The 18,302-nt window shown below is 44.6% G+C and overlaps 1 protein-coding gene across 1 annotated transcript in view; it reads right to left on the bottom strand.

The window, feature by feature from the left end:
* CACNA1E (calcium voltage-gated channel subunit alpha1 E) overlaps positions 1-18,302 on the bottom strand; it is a gene marked incomplete at its 3' end in the record, with an annotated part of 296,371 nt that overhangs the window by 59,974 nt on the left and 218,095 nt on the right. Inside the window, exons 15-25 of the mRNA XM_080932993.1 lie at positions 18,106-18,178; positions 17,156-17,273; positions 14,925-14,992; positions 13,389-13,486; positions 9,382-9,438; positions 7,597-8,250; positions 7,020-7,333; positions 4,630-4,789; positions 3,415-3,544; positions 2,706-2,765; positions 1,684-1,790 (exon numbers count right to left, since the gene is read on the bottom strand). Coding sequence (XP_080789119.1) covers positions 1,684-1,790; positions 2,706-2,765; positions 3,415-3,544; positions 4,630-4,789; positions 7,020-7,333; positions 7,597-8,250; positions 9,382-9,438; positions 13,389-13,486; positions 14,925-14,992; positions 17,156-17,273; positions 18,106-18,178 — 1,839 coding nt within the window. The remainder of the gene's footprint in view (positions 1-1,683; positions 1,791-2,705; positions 2,766-3,414; positions 3,545-4,629; positions 4,790-7,019; positions 7,334-7,596; positions 8,251-9,381; positions 9,439-13,388; positions 13,487-14,924; positions 14,993-17,155; positions 17,274-18,105; positions 18,179-18,302) is intronic.

Raw genomic sequence — 18,302 nt, 5'->3', positions numbered from 1 at the left:
GGAATTTATATGTGTAAATTCCACACCAGCACATAGTTTATTGCTGTTGCTATATTTGATGGCATGAGGAATTAGAAGGATAAAGCAAGGAATGTACTGATCATTCACACCAACAGCCCCAGTGTTACGTACTCTGCATGCCTTATTTTTGTCTCTACTTTAAGAGGTAGGAAATGGAGGTTAGAAAAAAATATTTTGCTACAATGGGTCAAAGATATAAGCTGAGAAGGAGAAAGGCTGGGATTCAAACTATGCTTAGCTTGACCTCACAAATGTCACCTGTATACTTCTGCCCTGCCACCTGTGAATCATGTTCTGAAAGCTCTGGTGAATTCTACCCACTATGCTTTTCTCTTCATTCACTGTTCAACGAAGGCAGAATGTGCTACTGAGAAACAATAATAAATAATGCATACAAGGGAGAAAATGAGATAAGAGAGAACTGCACCTTTTAACAACCCAATGGTTATATTTTATTTGTCGTTAGTAAACAGCAAACAAGGCAGGCTTTCTTAAGGCAAAGATAGACCTTAGTTAATCATGCCAAGTACAAAGAGGAGTTGGGAGTCCCCTTGGTAGAGAATAGGGTTGCCTTTTTTTTTTTTTTTTTTTTTTTGTATGTTGCTGTGATACAGGGTCTGGGTAGGTAGGGAGATACCATATTTTTGTGAAATCTCTTTCGGAATAGTCCAGGCACATTTACATTACAGAAGCTTTGATTATGTGAAGGCACAGATGACTCCCATCACTCTAATGGTGTTGAGATGCCTGTGCACATGTTCGGGACAAGACACAACAAATTACCATACTACCATCCTGTCTCAGGGGCACAGCCACACTCTGGCTCTGTTGGAGAGCCACCCAAAGCTCCTGCAGCAATGGGTACAGTGCTTTTCCAGGCTCTGGAAGATCTTAGACTTAACATAACTTAGCTGAGAATGCTTACCATTGTACATGGCACGCTTGCCTCTGACCCCTTAACTCTTACCCTGCCCATTTAACTGCCAGTGAGAATATGGGAAGCTGCCAGTATGCGGGAGAATGTGAAGAAGACAATTGTTTTCTAACACTTTAGATATGGGAAGCACAAAGCCATGAAAACGTCTTTCTTCCTCCCCATATCATCAATGCTGCAGTATGATGTCATCAGTGAAAGCAGCATCCAAGTGCTTCCTCTGCCCAATCAGAAGAAAAGTGTGTTCAGCCTTGCCTAGAGGACAAAGCTCAAAAAGTCTGGAAAGATGGCTTTGAGGACTCCTATATGCTACCCAGACAAAAGGGAAACTGTCTGGAGTAGAAGAGGGTACAGATTGAACCCAGAAGCCTGATATTCAACTTGATGGGTCATTTCCCCTGCCTGGTTAGTTTATAAAATGCTCGTAGAAGCATCTGTCTATCTCAAATGTGCTCCAGGAAGTTCTTCCCCATGACCAAGATTCTGAGATCCCCAATTATACTCTGCCTCTGTATCATTCTTCACAATGCCCTGACTTATCCCTTCTTCTTGGGGGAAACCTTGCTTCTTTGTTTAGGACATATGAACTGGAACTGTAAAACCTTAAGGCCTCTGCAGAGAATCATTGGCATGCAGACTCTCAGAGTGCTGCTCTTTGGAGACAGGCTCAAATCAAGGCTACAGGAAGAGGAAAAGTAAGGGACTAAAACAAAAAAGCATCTACTTACGCCAGAGCAAAAGCTACCAATGCACCAACCACTACCACAAAGTCCAGGATATTCCAGAGGTCTCGGAAGTATGATCCATCCTGTAGGATCAGGCCTTGGTCTATCATCTGCAGGACAAGGGTTTGAACAGCCATACATGAGGCTCCTGGTCAAAGTAACACCTACATCTAGCTTCCCTTCCTTTGGCAAGGGATGTACTTCCACTGTCTCCATAGACACAATGGTTTGAATAAAAATGACCCCCATAGGCTCATAGAAAGTAGCCCTAATAGAAGGTGTGACCATTTTGGAGTAGATACAGCCTGGTTGAAGAAATTGTGTTGCTGTAGGTTGGCTTTGACATCTCAGATGGTCAAGCCCGTCCCAATGTCTCTTTCTTCTTGTGGATCCAAATCTAGAACTCTCAGCTACTTCTTCAGCACCATGTCTGCCTGAATCCACCAAGCTTTCTGCCATCATGACAGTGGACTAAACCTCTTAACTGTAAGCCAGCCCCAGTTAAATTTTGCCTTTATAAGAGTTGGAATTGTCACAGTGTCTCTTTACAGCAATAGAAACCCTAAGTAAGACAATATCCAAACCCACCCTGGGCCTGAGAAGCAAGGAGGATATCCATCAGAGTCTCTGGATAATGATGAGGTCTGAAATCTCCTCTCATAATCACACAATATCTCCAGTTTACAGTGAGGACTCAGTTCCCTTCTCAAAGTCCTACAGGGTTGAACTAGACTTCTCTGCCATTACAAAATTCTGTCATAATCTCCCTCTTCTCTATGTCCCAGAGCTCCAAACACTGTCACATTTGTATAGATGGGTAGAAACCACAGACAGGTTAAACTTGGAATGGGAGAGTTCTGTTGGGATGTTAGGAGTCTAAAGAGGGAAGGGTGTGGTTGGAGTTAAATGGAGTCTGGAAAGACATCTTCCTCATCCATTGCCTGGACATGCGCTCTGAATAAGACTGGAAGTACATGTGCAGGAAACTAAAATACAGAGCCTATATTTTCTCTGGAAACTTTTACCTTTATAACCATCTCAAAGGTAAACACTCCTGTGAAAACATAGTCGAAATATCTCAGGACCTGCAAGACACATATGAACGAGACAGTGAGGACCATGTAAGGTGACCAAGCTCTTTGCTTACCAGCCCACTGACCTACTACATTCTGCATGATCACCCTGTCTCCTATAAATTCCCACCCCAGAAGACAGGGAGGAATTTTTCATACTATGTATATCGGGGCTGAGAAGGGAACACAAAGAAAAAAGGGACCAGGGAATTGAGCCACATAGTCCAGAGGCTATCCCTTCCCTTTGGCCATAACTTAACTTCTAGGGCCTGAATCTTTCTCTGAAGACCAGTGAGGTACCAAGGAGATGAATCAATGACTTGTGGTAGACCCACAGCCCCTCTGCATCCACATACATCACCTATGGTTCTGTTATATCCTACATCCAGACTTTCCAATAACAGCAGAGACCTCTCAGAAGCCTAGCTAGCTCTGGGTGTCAAACCTGCTTCTGCAGTTTAAAAATAGTAGTGTGGTTGTGTGTGGGGGAAATGGCTCATACTTGTCTCTGAGGAACAGGCACAATTTCTCTATCTTCTTCATCCCCAGAAACCTTCCTGTTATCCTATCTTAATTTTCCTCTGATACTGGACAGGAGAGCTCAGTGTAGAATAGACCCAAGAGCATCAAGAATGTTTCCAAAGTGCCCCCTTGCACTCACCTTGTTACGCTCCGAGTTAGTTAGTACAGGGTCCTCAGCTGCCAGGGCAATGCTGCTGGCTGCAATCACCAAGAGAATGCACATCTCAAAGTAGCGTAGGTTCACAATGTAGTGGCAGGCCCTGCGGATCCTGTGGGTGAGAAAAGTCTGTTGATCTCACCCTGTTCCCATGCCTGCCCTTTGTACTTCTCATAAGTCTATATCAGCCTCTTCCATATTGCCAGGCCAAAGGAAGCCACCAGGGAGGGCAATATAATTTCCCAAGCACCACCTTGATTGGTGGAGAAAGGTAATCAGATTGGTTAGAGGCCATGTCATACAAGGCAAGATTCATTATCTGCACACGAGTGAGTTTTGAGGAACAGCCAAATCAGACTACACAACCCCAGCACAGGTGATGCCCTCTGATGCATCTCAATATCTTTTCCCTTAAGCAATGAAACTGGGACCTGACTAGGAAAGCATAAAGAGCCAAGAAACACAAAAAACAAATACCCTGATGAGGATGTTTCTATGGCTTCCCAACTATTCTGATGGAAATATCTGTGTTCTATGCTACAACTTTGGATAATCTGGCATCTTAACCCATCTTCTTCCTACCCCACAGGTGTGCTTGAACACTGCCCATGTGACCACTGAAGGTCCCTTTCCTGTCTCAGAAGCTAATCTACATGCCAATTATAGGGCATAAAGCACACACTCTTTTCTTAGTTCTATATTTTTTGAATCTAACATTCTAGACTCTTCTTTCACACTTCTTCTCCATTCCTCTACCTCTGTCCTGGGAAATGAAGCTCTTTTCAGAACTCCATATGCAGAACAGAGGTACCAAACCTTTAAACTCTAGTACATGTCTGACCATCTTAGGGTCCATAGTGTTTCCTCTTTCAGAATGTCTGAAGACATCCTCAAGGGGATTCTCTTCATTTTTCCTTATCCTAACATCTGATAAAAGACTAGGGTCTTTACCCATGATATTTCTTCTTTATTCTGTCTTTAGTTACCCTAGAAACTATGGACACAGAGATGATAAACTCTTCAGTTTAATGTCCTACCTTACCTATTAGGCTCCAAATATTTCCCTTTATAGCTGCCCTCTGCCAGGAGGACTCAGAAAGACAACAGTGCTCCCCACTTCCTCTCCAGCATCTCAGGCTGGCTCAAATACTGGCTCTCTCCTAGTACAAAGTGGTATGCAACAGGAGCATGGCTCACGGGTTAGTGGTGCTGAAGATAAACATAGAGCTATGGGGCACCATGGCTTTGCCAGTCTCTCGCTTCTCCTTCTTCTGCTTCTTCTTCCCCACTTCTTCTTCTTCCTCTTTAGTCTCTGCTTCCTTCAAGGGACTGGCTTCCCCATCCGTCTTGTTGCTAACTGCAAGCAGAAAGGTTTGAATCTTCAGAAACCTGCAGACATCTATGGCTTTTCATTTCGTTCCATATCATTTCAGTTGGGAACAGAATGGAAAGACTAGGAGGGGATGCCAAGGATGGTACTGGGAAGGTGTCATGACAGCATCAGTCCTCCAAAGGAGACTCAGAGGAGAGCTACATCAAATCTTCCTCCTCCTATCTTTACCCTTACCCAACACTATATACTACAGCCTTTTGTGTCATAGAAATAATCACCATTATTTTTCTTTTTACGGGTGAACTTTTGTAGTATAGGAAACAGCACAGCTGTTGCAGCTACAAAGCTTATACAACTTAGAAATTATGTCTGAACTCCACAATCTGCTTGAGCTCACCCATTGAACTTTCATATTAACAACCCCTAAGTGGTATGCACTATTATTCCCATTATACAGATAAAAAATCTGGAAGTTCAGAGAGTCTGCATGCTTTTCCTAAGGTCGTGCAGCTAATTTGAAATCCTATACACCTTCAGAAGACCTCTGCAGTGGAAGATTTCAAGAAACCATTATTCTCTGCATACTACTTTTCTGGCTGTACCTTCTTCTGCACGATGAATATAGAAATGAAAATGCAATATTCATGTGAATATAGGCCTGTGACTATATTCTAGTGCTGGGGGAATAAAGCAGCCAGGGGTCACACGGCAATGTCAGGTAGCTAATTTCTGTTTCTATGCTTAAGTGTGTGTGTGTGTGTGTGTGTGTGTGTGCTGGGGGGGTGGGGGGGAGAAAGCTTTCAATGTGGAGAGAAGGCCTGGGAAATCACCCTACCCCCACTGCCCTATGGCCAAGGAATGGCAACAGCCTGAGACTCAGGTGAAATAGCAAGCCTTTGTGGTCCTGGCCCACGGTGGTGCCTTCTAATAGCTAAGTAACAGCATGTGCCTAAAAACCTTCCTATTGTATACTGCACTGTGATGCAGGACCCACACCAGCCCTAGTATGGAAGCAGAGAGGTGGTCAAGATAATGTTGTTTCTTATAAAAAGAGGCTCCAAAGCACTTCTTACTTAATAGAAGTACAAAATCAGACAGACATTAAAAGTGGCTGTGGACCTTAAATCCTGAAACATACCCAGTCAACCCCAGTAAGCACTGGACATGGGAGATTTAGTTTTAAAATCTGATCTGTCATTTCTGAGGGTGGGTTATTTGAAGCAGGAGTAGAATGGAGATGGGGCAGAAATGGAGCCAAGGAAACTATCACATGACAGAAAATGGAGAGAGAAGGAAACTATACACTGCTAGAATCCCATGGTAATAACCTGTGACCACAGGCCAGCAAAGACATTAATACGGGGAGGGGCGACTGTAGAGACAGGGAAAGCAGGCACATTAATGCAAGGATAGGGTAGGGGTCAGATTATAGGGTGTGGGATTAATGCAAGGGTGACATGTAGGGACAACCATAAAAGAAATGTTTAATACAGTGAAGAGGCCCAGGGTTCAAGTCAGAATAAAGCTGGGGCAGAGACTGGGTAGAAGGCAGGGAATAGAGTAGGGCAATGAAGGAACAGGTTATGGATTGATGCTGTCATGAAATATGTAGTCATGGAGGGACAGGGATAACATGAATGCAAGAGAGACGTGTGGTTCAGGGAAAGGTAGGTATAGGCCCAGGAAGGTCAAATGCTTTCCCTGTGTTTTCTGTCAATGTTCCAAAGATTAACATCTGTATGGAAGAATTCTGATGGGAAAGTGTGACGGGGAGCTCCTAGGAGGAGAGAACTGATAGGAATAATAGAGTCACAAAATATCAGTGCAGTGATGAGCTCCAGGGAATCAGGTTATATGTGCCACAGAGGCCTCCAAAGACGCAGGGCTTTTTTTTCTGAGACCACTAACGACAGAACAGAGCAAGATCCATTCTGCTAGTCTACCTCTGGAGCTCTACTAGTCTTCCCAGAGGATCCAGAAGGTCACAGGATGCCATCTGGTTACATCAGGATGTAACTGGTTATAAATTCGCATGTGACCACTCTGAAGACTCACAGGACCAAGTTCTACAGGATAAAATTACAGTTGAGGGAAGTCTAACTCTGTAGGAGAACAGTGCCTCAAGACTGTGAAAAGCGTTTTAGTCTTGAAGGGGTGCCTTTCTGTTATTTACTAGAGTTCTGTTAGAGGGGCTCCAAAGCCAGCTACCCTCAGCTTCACTTGTGGGGGAGGGGGTGACAGAACAGGAACTCACTGTTCACTACTGTTGAGTCCACCAAGGGGTCCACATCAGGGATGGCGACTGTGACACTGGTGCTCTCCGTCATAGCCTTGTCCATGTTGGCTGTCATGCAGGAGAGATCAGGTTCACTCTGGCTAATGCCTCGGCCTATATCCAGCTGGACATCCCCAAGCAGGGCTTGCTCACTGCTGCCTTCAGCCTCCTGCTCTGTCAGAGCTGCTTCCTTCCTCATTTCCAGCTCAGGCTGGGGCTGGACTAGAGGTGTTTCTGCCTCGTCAAGAGCTCCTGCCAGTCCAGAACCCCTGGGTACCATCAGACTGTTGGTCCTGAGAATAAAGAACAGGAGATGATTATGTTTCAGAGACTGCTCTAGAGTGACAGATGCACTTGGCTAAAAGGAAAAGGAAGAAGAACCGGAGTCGGCCTGATAGTATATGCTACCTTCCATTCCCATCCAGACACAATGAAGCATTTTGGCATCTTCTCTATCTTATAAAAGGGAAAACTGAGGCCCATATAGGTTTACATTACAGAATTCCTCCCAGAAACCTGGCTACATCACTCCAGCGCCCTCCTAGGACTCTCTTACCTCCTTAAATCCTGGGTTCGCTCCTCTTCGTGGATGGTTGGCTCCTTGCTCCTGTGGCTGCTTTGAGGCTCATGTTCCTTCTCCCCATCAATGGACACCCCTTCATCCAGACTCCGCTCCTGGCTTGCAGACCTGCTTCGGGAGCTAGAGGCAGACTCTTTGCCCTCAGTCCTGACTCTGCGATGCCGACTTCGCCTCTGACTCTGCCTGTGCCTGGCCCTGTCCTCAAATGTCACCACAGTTTCTCCGCCCCCAGCCTCCTGCTGGGTTGGGTCACAATTTCCATGACAGGATCTGGGCAGCCATGGTGGCTCCCGTTTGCCCAAGGACAGGGGGCTCCTCTGGTTGTCCAGGGCGCTGGTCAGACCCCCTATGTCCCCCTTGAGGGAACCTCCACGGCTGATGCGCTCCTCTTCACACTTTTCAAGACCCAGGCCTAGGGCTAGGCCCTCAATGGGCCTAGGCCTCCGATAGAGGCTGGGGTGAGCATTGAGTGGGTTGAGAGGACTCAGTGGATTGAGTGGATTGAGGGGGTTCATAGGTGGGGCTTCCTCTTTGTTGAGGGCTTCTTGGCTAGACATTTGCATGTGCCTCCTCAGCTGGCTGGTGCGCTGTTCCCACACAGACATGTGGTGCCGGCGCCTCCTCTCCCTCCTGACAGCAGAGAAAGCGCAAGGGCTATAGTCAGAACCTGGTAGCACATGTGAGAGTCAGAGATGGCAGGTTACAGGGGCCATGGTGAGCAGGGGTCATGGTGAAGGAGCTAATGGGAGGATCCCAACAAGAAGCACAGAGATGCAAGGGGCAGAGTGGTCACATGAGAAAGTGGCAGACCAGTACCTTCAAGTCCTGTATAGGGTATTTGTCACTTCAGTCCCTGTCCCTGCAGTGCAATCTCCATGTGGTAAGGATGGGTCAGCTAGGACTAAGCCTACTGTCTCTGAGACTAGCGAGAGTGGCAGTAAAAAGACTCACCAGCCTTCCCACCCCGGTTCTTTGATTGAGGGTGTCAGTTGGGGTCTCTTATGTACCCACAAATGACCCTTCCTTCAAGGTCAGAGATTATATTCCTTTCTATATCCCTCTCAGAGTTTAGCCTGGAATAGCAGGGGCTGAGATACACCATATTCAGATACTAACAAAGGTACTAAGTGTGGCAAGAAGCCACCATGTTCTAACAATAATCTCCTGGAAGGTAGGGGCATCATGGGCTTCTAAAGCAACAGCTAATTAAACCCACAAAAGACTATATTCACAGAGACCACCAGCAGTCAATGCCCAAACTGTTGAGCATTTCAGCTCAGAGGCCTAATGAGCATCCACAAGGCAGCAGGAACACACAAACATGATATACAGAACACACAGTCATGGACTTCTCATCTAGAAGGGCAGACACCAACTACACACCCAGCAACTGGTAAAGAGGTATGTACATGGACCCACACACGCCTTCATGGAGTCCCACACAGAGATGTACGAAACTACCTACGTGAACAGAACACCCACCAACACTAATTACCAATGTGAACACATGTCCACTCGCAGGCCAAACACAAGAGCAAACAACATCCCATCACATATCTTAGACACACTGATAGAAGTGCACTAAAAGCTGCAGAGGGGGTGCATTCACAGGTGTGCACGAAACACGCATACACACCCACACACCAAGGCACACACTGACATTTACACTTGGTATCACTTTGTCCGTGGTAAGGACAAAAACACATCATCCCCATGCCCACACAGAACCACTCCAAAACACGCAGACCGGTACACACATACAGGTGGCTGCTGCGCGGCTCCCACATCGACATGTGGTGTCTTCTCCTTCTGTCTCTTCTGGGGAAGAAAAACGAACAGGTTCAGTCCACCCCAACCCCTAGGAAACCACAAGCCCCACAGCCACCAGCAGATGTCCAGAGGGGAGGCAGAGTCTTTTGCATGTCCACAGGGTTTCCATGCACCTCTTTGTCCCCTGTAGACTCCCCACCTAGAGTGTTCCCATGGTGGCTTCTGAGTTCTTGCTATGTGCAAATACCCAGATCTCATTCCTGAAGCACACACGCAGAGTCCCAGAGGACAGACTAGCTCATGTAGAATAGGCCTTCTAATGCTTCCTAACATGCCTCAGTGAGCTCACACTGCCACCCTCCAGAGTCCTATTTTGACAAGCGCTTTTTCCCCCACCATTTCAAGGCTGACAAATGATATTCACATAGGATTGATGCTCATGGTCTTCACAATATGGCAGAGCCTGGCTAAGTTTTATGGAATACAGAGGAAACGAATGCTCTGCCATACACACCAGTGAGGCTGTGGAATAGCCCAAGGCTAAGGACAGAGCCACACTTCAGAGGCTACAGGACCACACATCAGAGGATGTGATTCCCTAAGGGATAAGCTGCCAAGGTTTGCTCTATTCCTCTGGGTGAAACACAGAACTGGTCTTCTTAGACTGGTGTAAAGAAATATTACTTTGATCTATGCATTGCATCCATTCAAATACACACTTAAGGGAAGATCAGAGCAGCGGGACAGATGGAAGCTGAGGAAGTAGAAATGAGTGTGTCAGCACAGGGCCAAAGCTAGGGTGGAGGGCACTCTATCTGAGATATTTCCAGAGAGAGCTTGCTCGAGTCTTTGAGCTGGAGGACCCTAGTTCAACCCAATGAGCCCTGCTGGGTATGGAAAACCAGCAAATTGAGTTCCTTGTCTGAGAGGACTCCCATCAGTACAGAACATGCCAGGCTAACTAACTCTGCTCAACTGCCAAACAAATGCATTTGGAAAGGAGTCTTATACAAGGGACAGGTTTGAGGAAGCAGAGGCAGCCATTCTAAGCCTCTTTGTGGGTATCTGGAAGAAGTACAAATATGTACAAACATTTATCGATATGGATGTCATTGAGAGATGTTGAGAGCTTCCTGACAAAATTCATATCCTTCAGCATCAGCAGCCTGTACTATCGCAGGCACAGGGTAGGGTGAAGGCCAGAAACATTGGTAGCATATAGAAATAGAAGCATACACTCTACACAGGCAGCAGGCATACCCACTGGGACAAGCAATCATATGATCTACTTGCAAATTCTCAAGTATGCAAAACACCAGCCCTCTAGGAGCATGTGTAAGTAAGTATATGGAAGGGTTACCCCCCCATACGCACATACACACATTTTATGCTTTCTGTCTCTCTACCACATTTTCTCACCCACATACTTTCTACTTCTTTTACACACAGAGGCTTTCTCATAAACATACATACTATTTCTCCCTTACACACACACACACACACACACACACACACACACACACACACACACACACTTCAAGCAAAAGAGAAACTAATCTTTTTCATACAGCCAGACACATACTTGACACTTGACTTCACCTCTCTATTCTTGTAGGTGACATCTCAAATTTGCATTCATACCCCCAAACCACACAGAGAAGTAGCCACTAACTCCAACTCATGTGCATGTGGTCTTGGGCATACCCCATAATAGCCTCGTGAAACAGGAAGAGCAGGCGTCCTTCTCCTCATTCCAAACGTGGGGAAACAGAGGCTCTGTGGTCCTAAATGGTTCTCTTTAATGCCAAACAGCATCTTTTTGACAGATTTAAAGCTAACATTGGGATGCTTGGATTTGTAATGATGCTCTTTCCATGGTTATGTGCTTACCAGAAATCAGTTGCCTGAGCTGCACACCTCAACAATGCATGCATCCCTTGAGATCACCCCTAGCAACAATAAAAACCACATGGCTATGTGGACAGTATCTCAAACCCTGGTATTATCTTCTTCTGGATGCTTACAGCATCTGTGACACCTTCACTCTGCCCTGGTGTTAACTGCTTGGTTCCCACAGCCCTCTGCCTACTCCCATTTCATTCATTCTCCCAGTCTATAAATAGTTTCTACTCTGGGCAAAACATCTCCAATCACATCTCTCCAAACCCTCCTCTCCCCCAGGCTTCCTCATCTCAGTAATTAGAACCACCCACTCCTGAAGCAGCCAGTCCTACCCATCTTCATTTTTGGATACCTGTGTGTTTGTGATTTTAGTCAAAACTTTCGAGTTTAGGGTAGCAGGGTAGAAATTATTCAAGACCAGAAAATATTCTGAAAAGGAAGAAGTTGTTTGGTATTCTTCAGTCAATTTTTAATGATGTATTTTTATTTCTTAGACTCGCTGAACAGTGGCTTTTAAGGCAAACCTTCACAGCTTTAGAAAGCAAACACAAATCAATAGTAAAATAGATAAGGGGGCACCACTGGGGAGCATCCCACTGAGTAAGGCAGAGGCTACACAGAAGTTCCTTCCTTCCAAAGACCAGTGTACCAAGGACGCCCCCCCTGCTCTCCCCATAGGTTACCACTGTCCCCACCAACATGACAGGATCTCTCTGTCCTTATGCATGCTCTGTTCATCATCAAGAAGGAACTCTGTGGTTCTCTTTCACCAACTGCCCCCATTTACTGTATGGAGGCCAGGACTGTGCTGGGCCCATACTGACTCCCCAAGTGCTCCAATGGAGCACTGATCAAGATGGGCTCTGGTAGAGTCTCTTCCTACCTCTTCCTCATATCAGCCTCCAACTCATTCTCAAATCTGTTCCATCTGGACACTGTTCATACCAGGCTACTAGCAAGACCAATAAAATAGCTTCTGCCTTGCTAAATCCAGTGGTTCCTTCTCTTTCCCCTTCGGAGGTGGTACTTCTTCAATAGTATGCACTGTCACTTACCACCCTAATACAGGTTTCCAAGACATCATGCTTCTCTGTCCCTTCTTTGTCTTCTGACTATATTCCCTTGCCTCTTTCCCCAGCTTCTCCTCTGGCAGAGAAGCGCATGCTCAGCCTCTGTCCTCAGCTCCACTCATTCCCTGTCCCCACTCTTCCTGGGTCATCTCACCCACACTGCTGGCTGAAATACCATCTAAATGCAAATGACTTCCCCCAAATCTTTATTTTAATCCCAACTTCTCCTCCATGCTCCAGACTCATGTAACCAATAGCCTATTCACACACTTGGATGCCTTGGAAGCATTTCACAGTCAATGTGACCAAAACAAACTCTGGATCTCTACTGTCTTTGATGTATCAATAAATGGTCACACACTCCATGCAGCCATTTAGGTCCCCAAAGTATAAAAATGGTGAGAAAATTTTATTACCTCTATTGCATTCAATGCATAAGTGTATTCTAGCAGCTCACATTTCAAAACAGTGAGCAGTTGCTACCTCTGTTGCTACCTTCCATGTCTAACTCATCATCACCTATACAACTCTAACAGCCAGCTGGGTCTCACTACAGCAATGCTGAGCGAGCCCTCACAACCCCTTTTCCATGGAGTAAAATGATACTTTAAGGTGGAAACAATATGCTACATCCTTCCATGTTAAGTATCCCCATGACCTCTGTACTGGCCTCACTGGCTGGTGCCATTTTCGCTGTTCACTATCTTCCATTCCCTCAGTTTCTACAAGCCATACGAGACCTTGCTGAGGGACAGGTCCTTCAGAACATCACACAAACTGCCTCCTGTATGTTTAGGTTTCAACTTTCACAGAGTGTCCATCTTGGATTTACTTGAATGGTCACACACACACACACACACACACACACACACACACACACACACTATTCTTGTTACCTGCCCTGTACTGTTCACTGTGGTCAGTTCATGAAACAGAGGAGGTCCCTTCCTATGACTGACTATCACAGATGCTAATAAACTAGACTTAGCCCTAGAAGCCCAGGGTCAATTTTGATACCCTACTTACTCAATGGAAGGCATGTTGGGAGCAGACATCGGGCTGACCTCCTTGGCCTTCTGCAGTGCATGTTTCTGGTTGAAGGCTTCTTCTTCCTCCTGTTCATCCTAGATACAAAACAGAGATAGCTTTACATAGGGTTGTCATAAGGAGAGAAGCTTCCTTCGATCCTCTCCAGGAGTTCTGAATACCAAGCAAGGTGAGGTAAACAGAAGAAAATATTTAAACCTGACAGTCTTCTTTGCATTGTTTATGGGTTCCTAGGCAGAGGTCTCATTTCTTCATCCACATTTTAGGTGTTCAGAGAGAGAAACACACACACACACACACACACACACACACACACTCACACAGAGAGAGAGAGAGAGAGAGACAGAGACAGAGACAGAGACAGAGAGACAGACAGAAAGACAGAGACAGAAACAGACAGACAGACAGAACAGAGACACAGACACAGAGACAAAAATGTATATGGGTTCCCATGGAAACCAGAAAAAGGTATTGGTCTTCCCTGAAACTGGAGTTACAAGTAGTTGTGAGGCACTCCATATGGTTCTTAGAGCCAAAGTTGGACCCTCTGGAAGAGCACTGAATACTTGTCATTGCTGAGCCACCTCTCCAGCCCTGCCTCAGGTTTATTCTTGTTTGAAGTGATAACAGCAAGGAAACCATTCCAGATTCTGACTACAAGCACTATAATGTGCACTCCTCCCGAATGTTGTGGTTTCTATACACAATATTTCCTGTGACTTTTGCTGTAATACTATGAAACACATAGGGGGATCTTTTCCTTTCCACATCAGAGAAAAGTGGTATTAATGGAGATCAGCACTTTCACCAAAGCTAACACAGCCAGTGACTGACAAATGTAGAACTCAAAGCTGAATTTTCACATACTAATGCTGGTATTTTCCTTATCATATCATAGAGATGAGGGTTTTAAGAGACCTGAAGAAGAGCAGGCAACACATCATAGATCCACTGGAAAAAGTTCAGAAAACCTTGATGTGTTCTGTACCTTTCTAAAACCAAATCTGTGTGGCAAGATTATTATACCCATTTTGTAGACCACCCTACTGCACTCAATACTGTCTCATCCCTGGGAATGAAGTATCTTTTTGAGAAAGGTAGTATCTGATTTAATAGAAACTTCTAGAATGACCATGGCAAATGGATTAGCCTGGAAGCAATAGTACAGAAACCCCAGTTCCCCTGACCATTCTCACAACTAAGCTGTTGAAGATCTGGTCTCATAGTTGAGGCCATATTATTACAGTGGCAGGAGCAAAGGCAGAGCTTAAAACCTAGAATTCTAATAGCTTTTGTTTGTTTGTTTGTTTTGGCTCTGCATTCCATAATTCTGGGAAGGAACCATCGGAAGACTAATGGAGATAAGCTGATATTTTCTATATCCCACGAGGGACCCTTACCAAACCAAAGCCCAGCCAACTCAGTAAAAGCAAACCAGTCCTCCTGCATGGGTATGTGGCTAACTAGCCATCTAACAGCTTCCGGAAGATGACCCTCTTGGAAGATAGTGCTTACCTTGGTCAGTTCCTGGGCATTGGCCAGATTGTCCACAGCAATGGCCAAGAATACATTCAGCAGTGTGTCTGTGGGCGTGAGTTAAGGATGGACAGGCAAGAAAAGAAAAAGGCTTCAGCAAGTCTGAGAGGGTACCTCCAGGACTTTCCTGGCCCAACACTGAGTGAAGTTGCCAAGGCTGGAAGAGAATAAATGGGGTGATGTAATATGTGTCTGGCCTCCTTCCATATTTTTCTTTTCACATAGAATAAAAAAATAAGTTTTGAATCAAACCACTTTTGAGGGCAAAGAGGGTGAGGAAGCACCCAGACCACCATGGCTTTGATGAGTAGCACTAGGCAACAAGAGGATCATTGAGCAATCTGTGCAGGAAGCTGAGTGTGGGTGCTCATCTCTCCCTCCTGGAGGCTGGAACTCCACTTAGACCAGTAGACACAGTGGACAATCCACCACTCTTTCTTCAAAAACAGCAGGAAATGAGGCCAGTTGTTTCTACAATGGGGCACTGACTTCTCTCACTTTTCTCGTTGTTCTTGTTAGGATCCCAGAGAGTATCCGGGATTCATTTCTCAATCTTCTTTGTTTGAGGCCTGCCTTGTGAAATATGAAACTGGCCCTAGCCTAAAAGGATGGTTCTGGCTACTTACAGAATAGCAGGAAGGTCAAGGGGCTGCCACTGTGATGAACTGGCTCTCCTTTTCTCTAGTGTATCAGCTTTTTCTTATGCATTCCTCATGTCTAATTTATAATCTGTCCCTTCTAGTAGAAGTCCTCATGGGGAAAAGCTGAAAAGAGCATCTTTTCTTTGTGAGGCTATATGCAAGAATGCAGCCACATCAGAGTGCCCCCTCTGTGTTTCTCAACCCAATTCAAGGTGAGTTTCACTCTTCCAGATACCTAATGTGTACACAAATATTCACAGTTGATAACATGCATTTAAGCTAGGCATAGTGGTACCAACCTTTAATCCCAGAACTTGGTAGACAGAGTCAGATAGATCTCTGTAAGTTGGAGACCAGGCTGGTCTACGTAGTGGGTTTCAGAACAGCCAGAGCTATATAGTGAGACCCTGTCTCAAAAATGCATTTAATAATTACTTCATTCAATATTTCAAGTTAGTAAAAGTGATATAATTATCTTCCTTTGAGATGTGGGGAAAAAAAACTCAGGAGGAACAAGTGACTTTTTAAAGATCACACACCTAGCTGATGAAGAACATCCCAAGGACTCAAACCTCTGTCTTCTTAGTCTATAATTTTCTGACCAGTATTTCAGTCTTGTTACAAATGTCCCAACAAAAGCTGGGTTTATTTTAGCCCCCCAATGCAAGGTTCTGGCAATCACAACAGAGAAATGAAAAGAGCAGGATCACAAAATAAGCATTAACTCTCTCCTCTCCTCTGAACCATGTGCTGTGACTTATTGCTTCAAGGTTCTGCTGCATTGGCTTTCTCACAGTGATGGACCATAGCCTGGAACAATGAGCTGAGGCAGCCTCTTTCTTCCTCTAAATTGCCTTTGTCAGGGTATTTTTCCCAGCAGCAACAGAGTAGAACCTAGCACGTGAGGTTTAAGATTTTTCAAGTTATAGAATCTCACTGTTAGAGTTATATAATCTTCCTCTATAGTTGTATGGACTTGGTGTGATCTGGAATTTTCTTACAAGGTAAGGAATAGAAAAATTAGTACCTATACAGCAATATATGGTTTTACACATAACATCAATACAATAGTTACTGATACTTAATGGTATTGGCACTAATATTATACTATTTATTTTGAAGTTTTATGACATGGTAGGTTTTGCTATCTATAAATATGTAATTCATTAACTAGTGTTATAATATTCTCACTATTTTAGTATACAATGGTCTCAGGTCTTACATATTTTATAGACCTTGTAGTATCTCCATCCACTCAACCAAGCTTATTATTTTTATATTCTGTAGATTTGGGCAGTTGCATCTTTTAATGTCTGTATTCTTCACAGAATTAGTATCCAAATTCTTTAAGATGAAATTTTTTTTCTTTAGTTGTGAGTAAGTATTGCCTATGGCCTCTCACCTTGACTACCAAAGCCCGATCACCACCACCACCATCACAATCATCACCACCACTAACCCCATCACCCCCATCACCACCACCATCTCTACCACCACTTCAACCACTTCTTCCTCAGAGACTGGGGCAGGGAAGTGGCCAGAATCCAGAAGAACAACTTAGGAGGATACAGTTTCCAAACAAGGTGAGCACAATGAAGTAGATGGCAGACCACATGCCTGAGCTGACCCCACCCTGGGAGCGGATGCCATTGTACATCACTTCATTCCAGTCTTCCCCCGTCAGGATCTACATTGGACAGACAATAGGCAGGTCAAGACTCAGGGTTGGCAGAGAAGGTAGGTCCATTGTTAAGGGCAAATATCAGGGCTGAATCATATCTATTTATCCCTTTTCTGGACTTCCTGCTAAGGTAGGGAAGAAAGCCATTCCCATAAACAAACAATTTTGTTTTTATATGGGAGAGAATTACAGACATTTGATGGGACATTATTCTTTTTGGGGATAACACTGATCTGAGGGTCTGATCACTACTTGATTGTTCCCAGAGTGACTACACAGCATTCCTAAGACTACACAGCATTATTGGGAGAAGCCTCCATGATTCTTGGTTAAAAACTTGGTTCTAATTCAGCCACATATTCTGCCTAAGCTGTACTTTGTTTTCATCTGAAAAAATTGAAAATACTATTGAGATTGACTTTTCTTTCTGATTAAAAAAAATCCTTTTAAAAATTGTTCCTATTATTTTGAGATGGCAGTGGAAAGATACCCCATTACCTCATTAAATTGAACACAGGTCAAGAAATATTCAGATTTCAGATTTTAAACAAACAATAAATGTGATTTATGACCGAATATCCCAGAACTGATGATGTTTTGCAAACTCATAGGTACAGGGAGAAGGGTGACTGACTAGGTGATTGGGCTAAAGCCATTTGCTGTCTGTAACTGACACACAGAAGTCTGAGAGATTATTGTAATGATTCCTTAATCAGGAGGAATACTCTGAGGTATAATCTGAGAAGAAAACGGGAGCCTTAACACTCAAGACACTGCCTTACACTGCTTGGTCTGTGGGCCCCACACAGTACTTCTGAGCTCTCAGTTGGCCTCATACCTGGAACACTGTCATGATAGCTGCAGGAAAGGTATCAAAATTAGCCGAAGGAGTCCCATCATTAAAGTTAAACCTGAAAAGGAAATTCAGGAAGAGTAGAATCTCATTTTCCAACTTCCCCAGACTCAAGCAGGTTTCTTTCCTTCTCTTTTCTCCCCATCACCCCTCCCCTGACTGCATTCCATTCCATATAGTCT

This window comes from Micromys minutus, assembly GCF_963924665.1.
Source record: "Micromys minutus genome assembly, chromosome: 1".
Taxonomy (NCBI): domain Eukaryota; kingdom Metazoa; phylum Chordata; class Mammalia; order Rodentia; family Muridae; genus Micromys; species Micromys minutus.
This window is presented reverse-complemented; position numbering and strand designations above follow the sequence as displayed.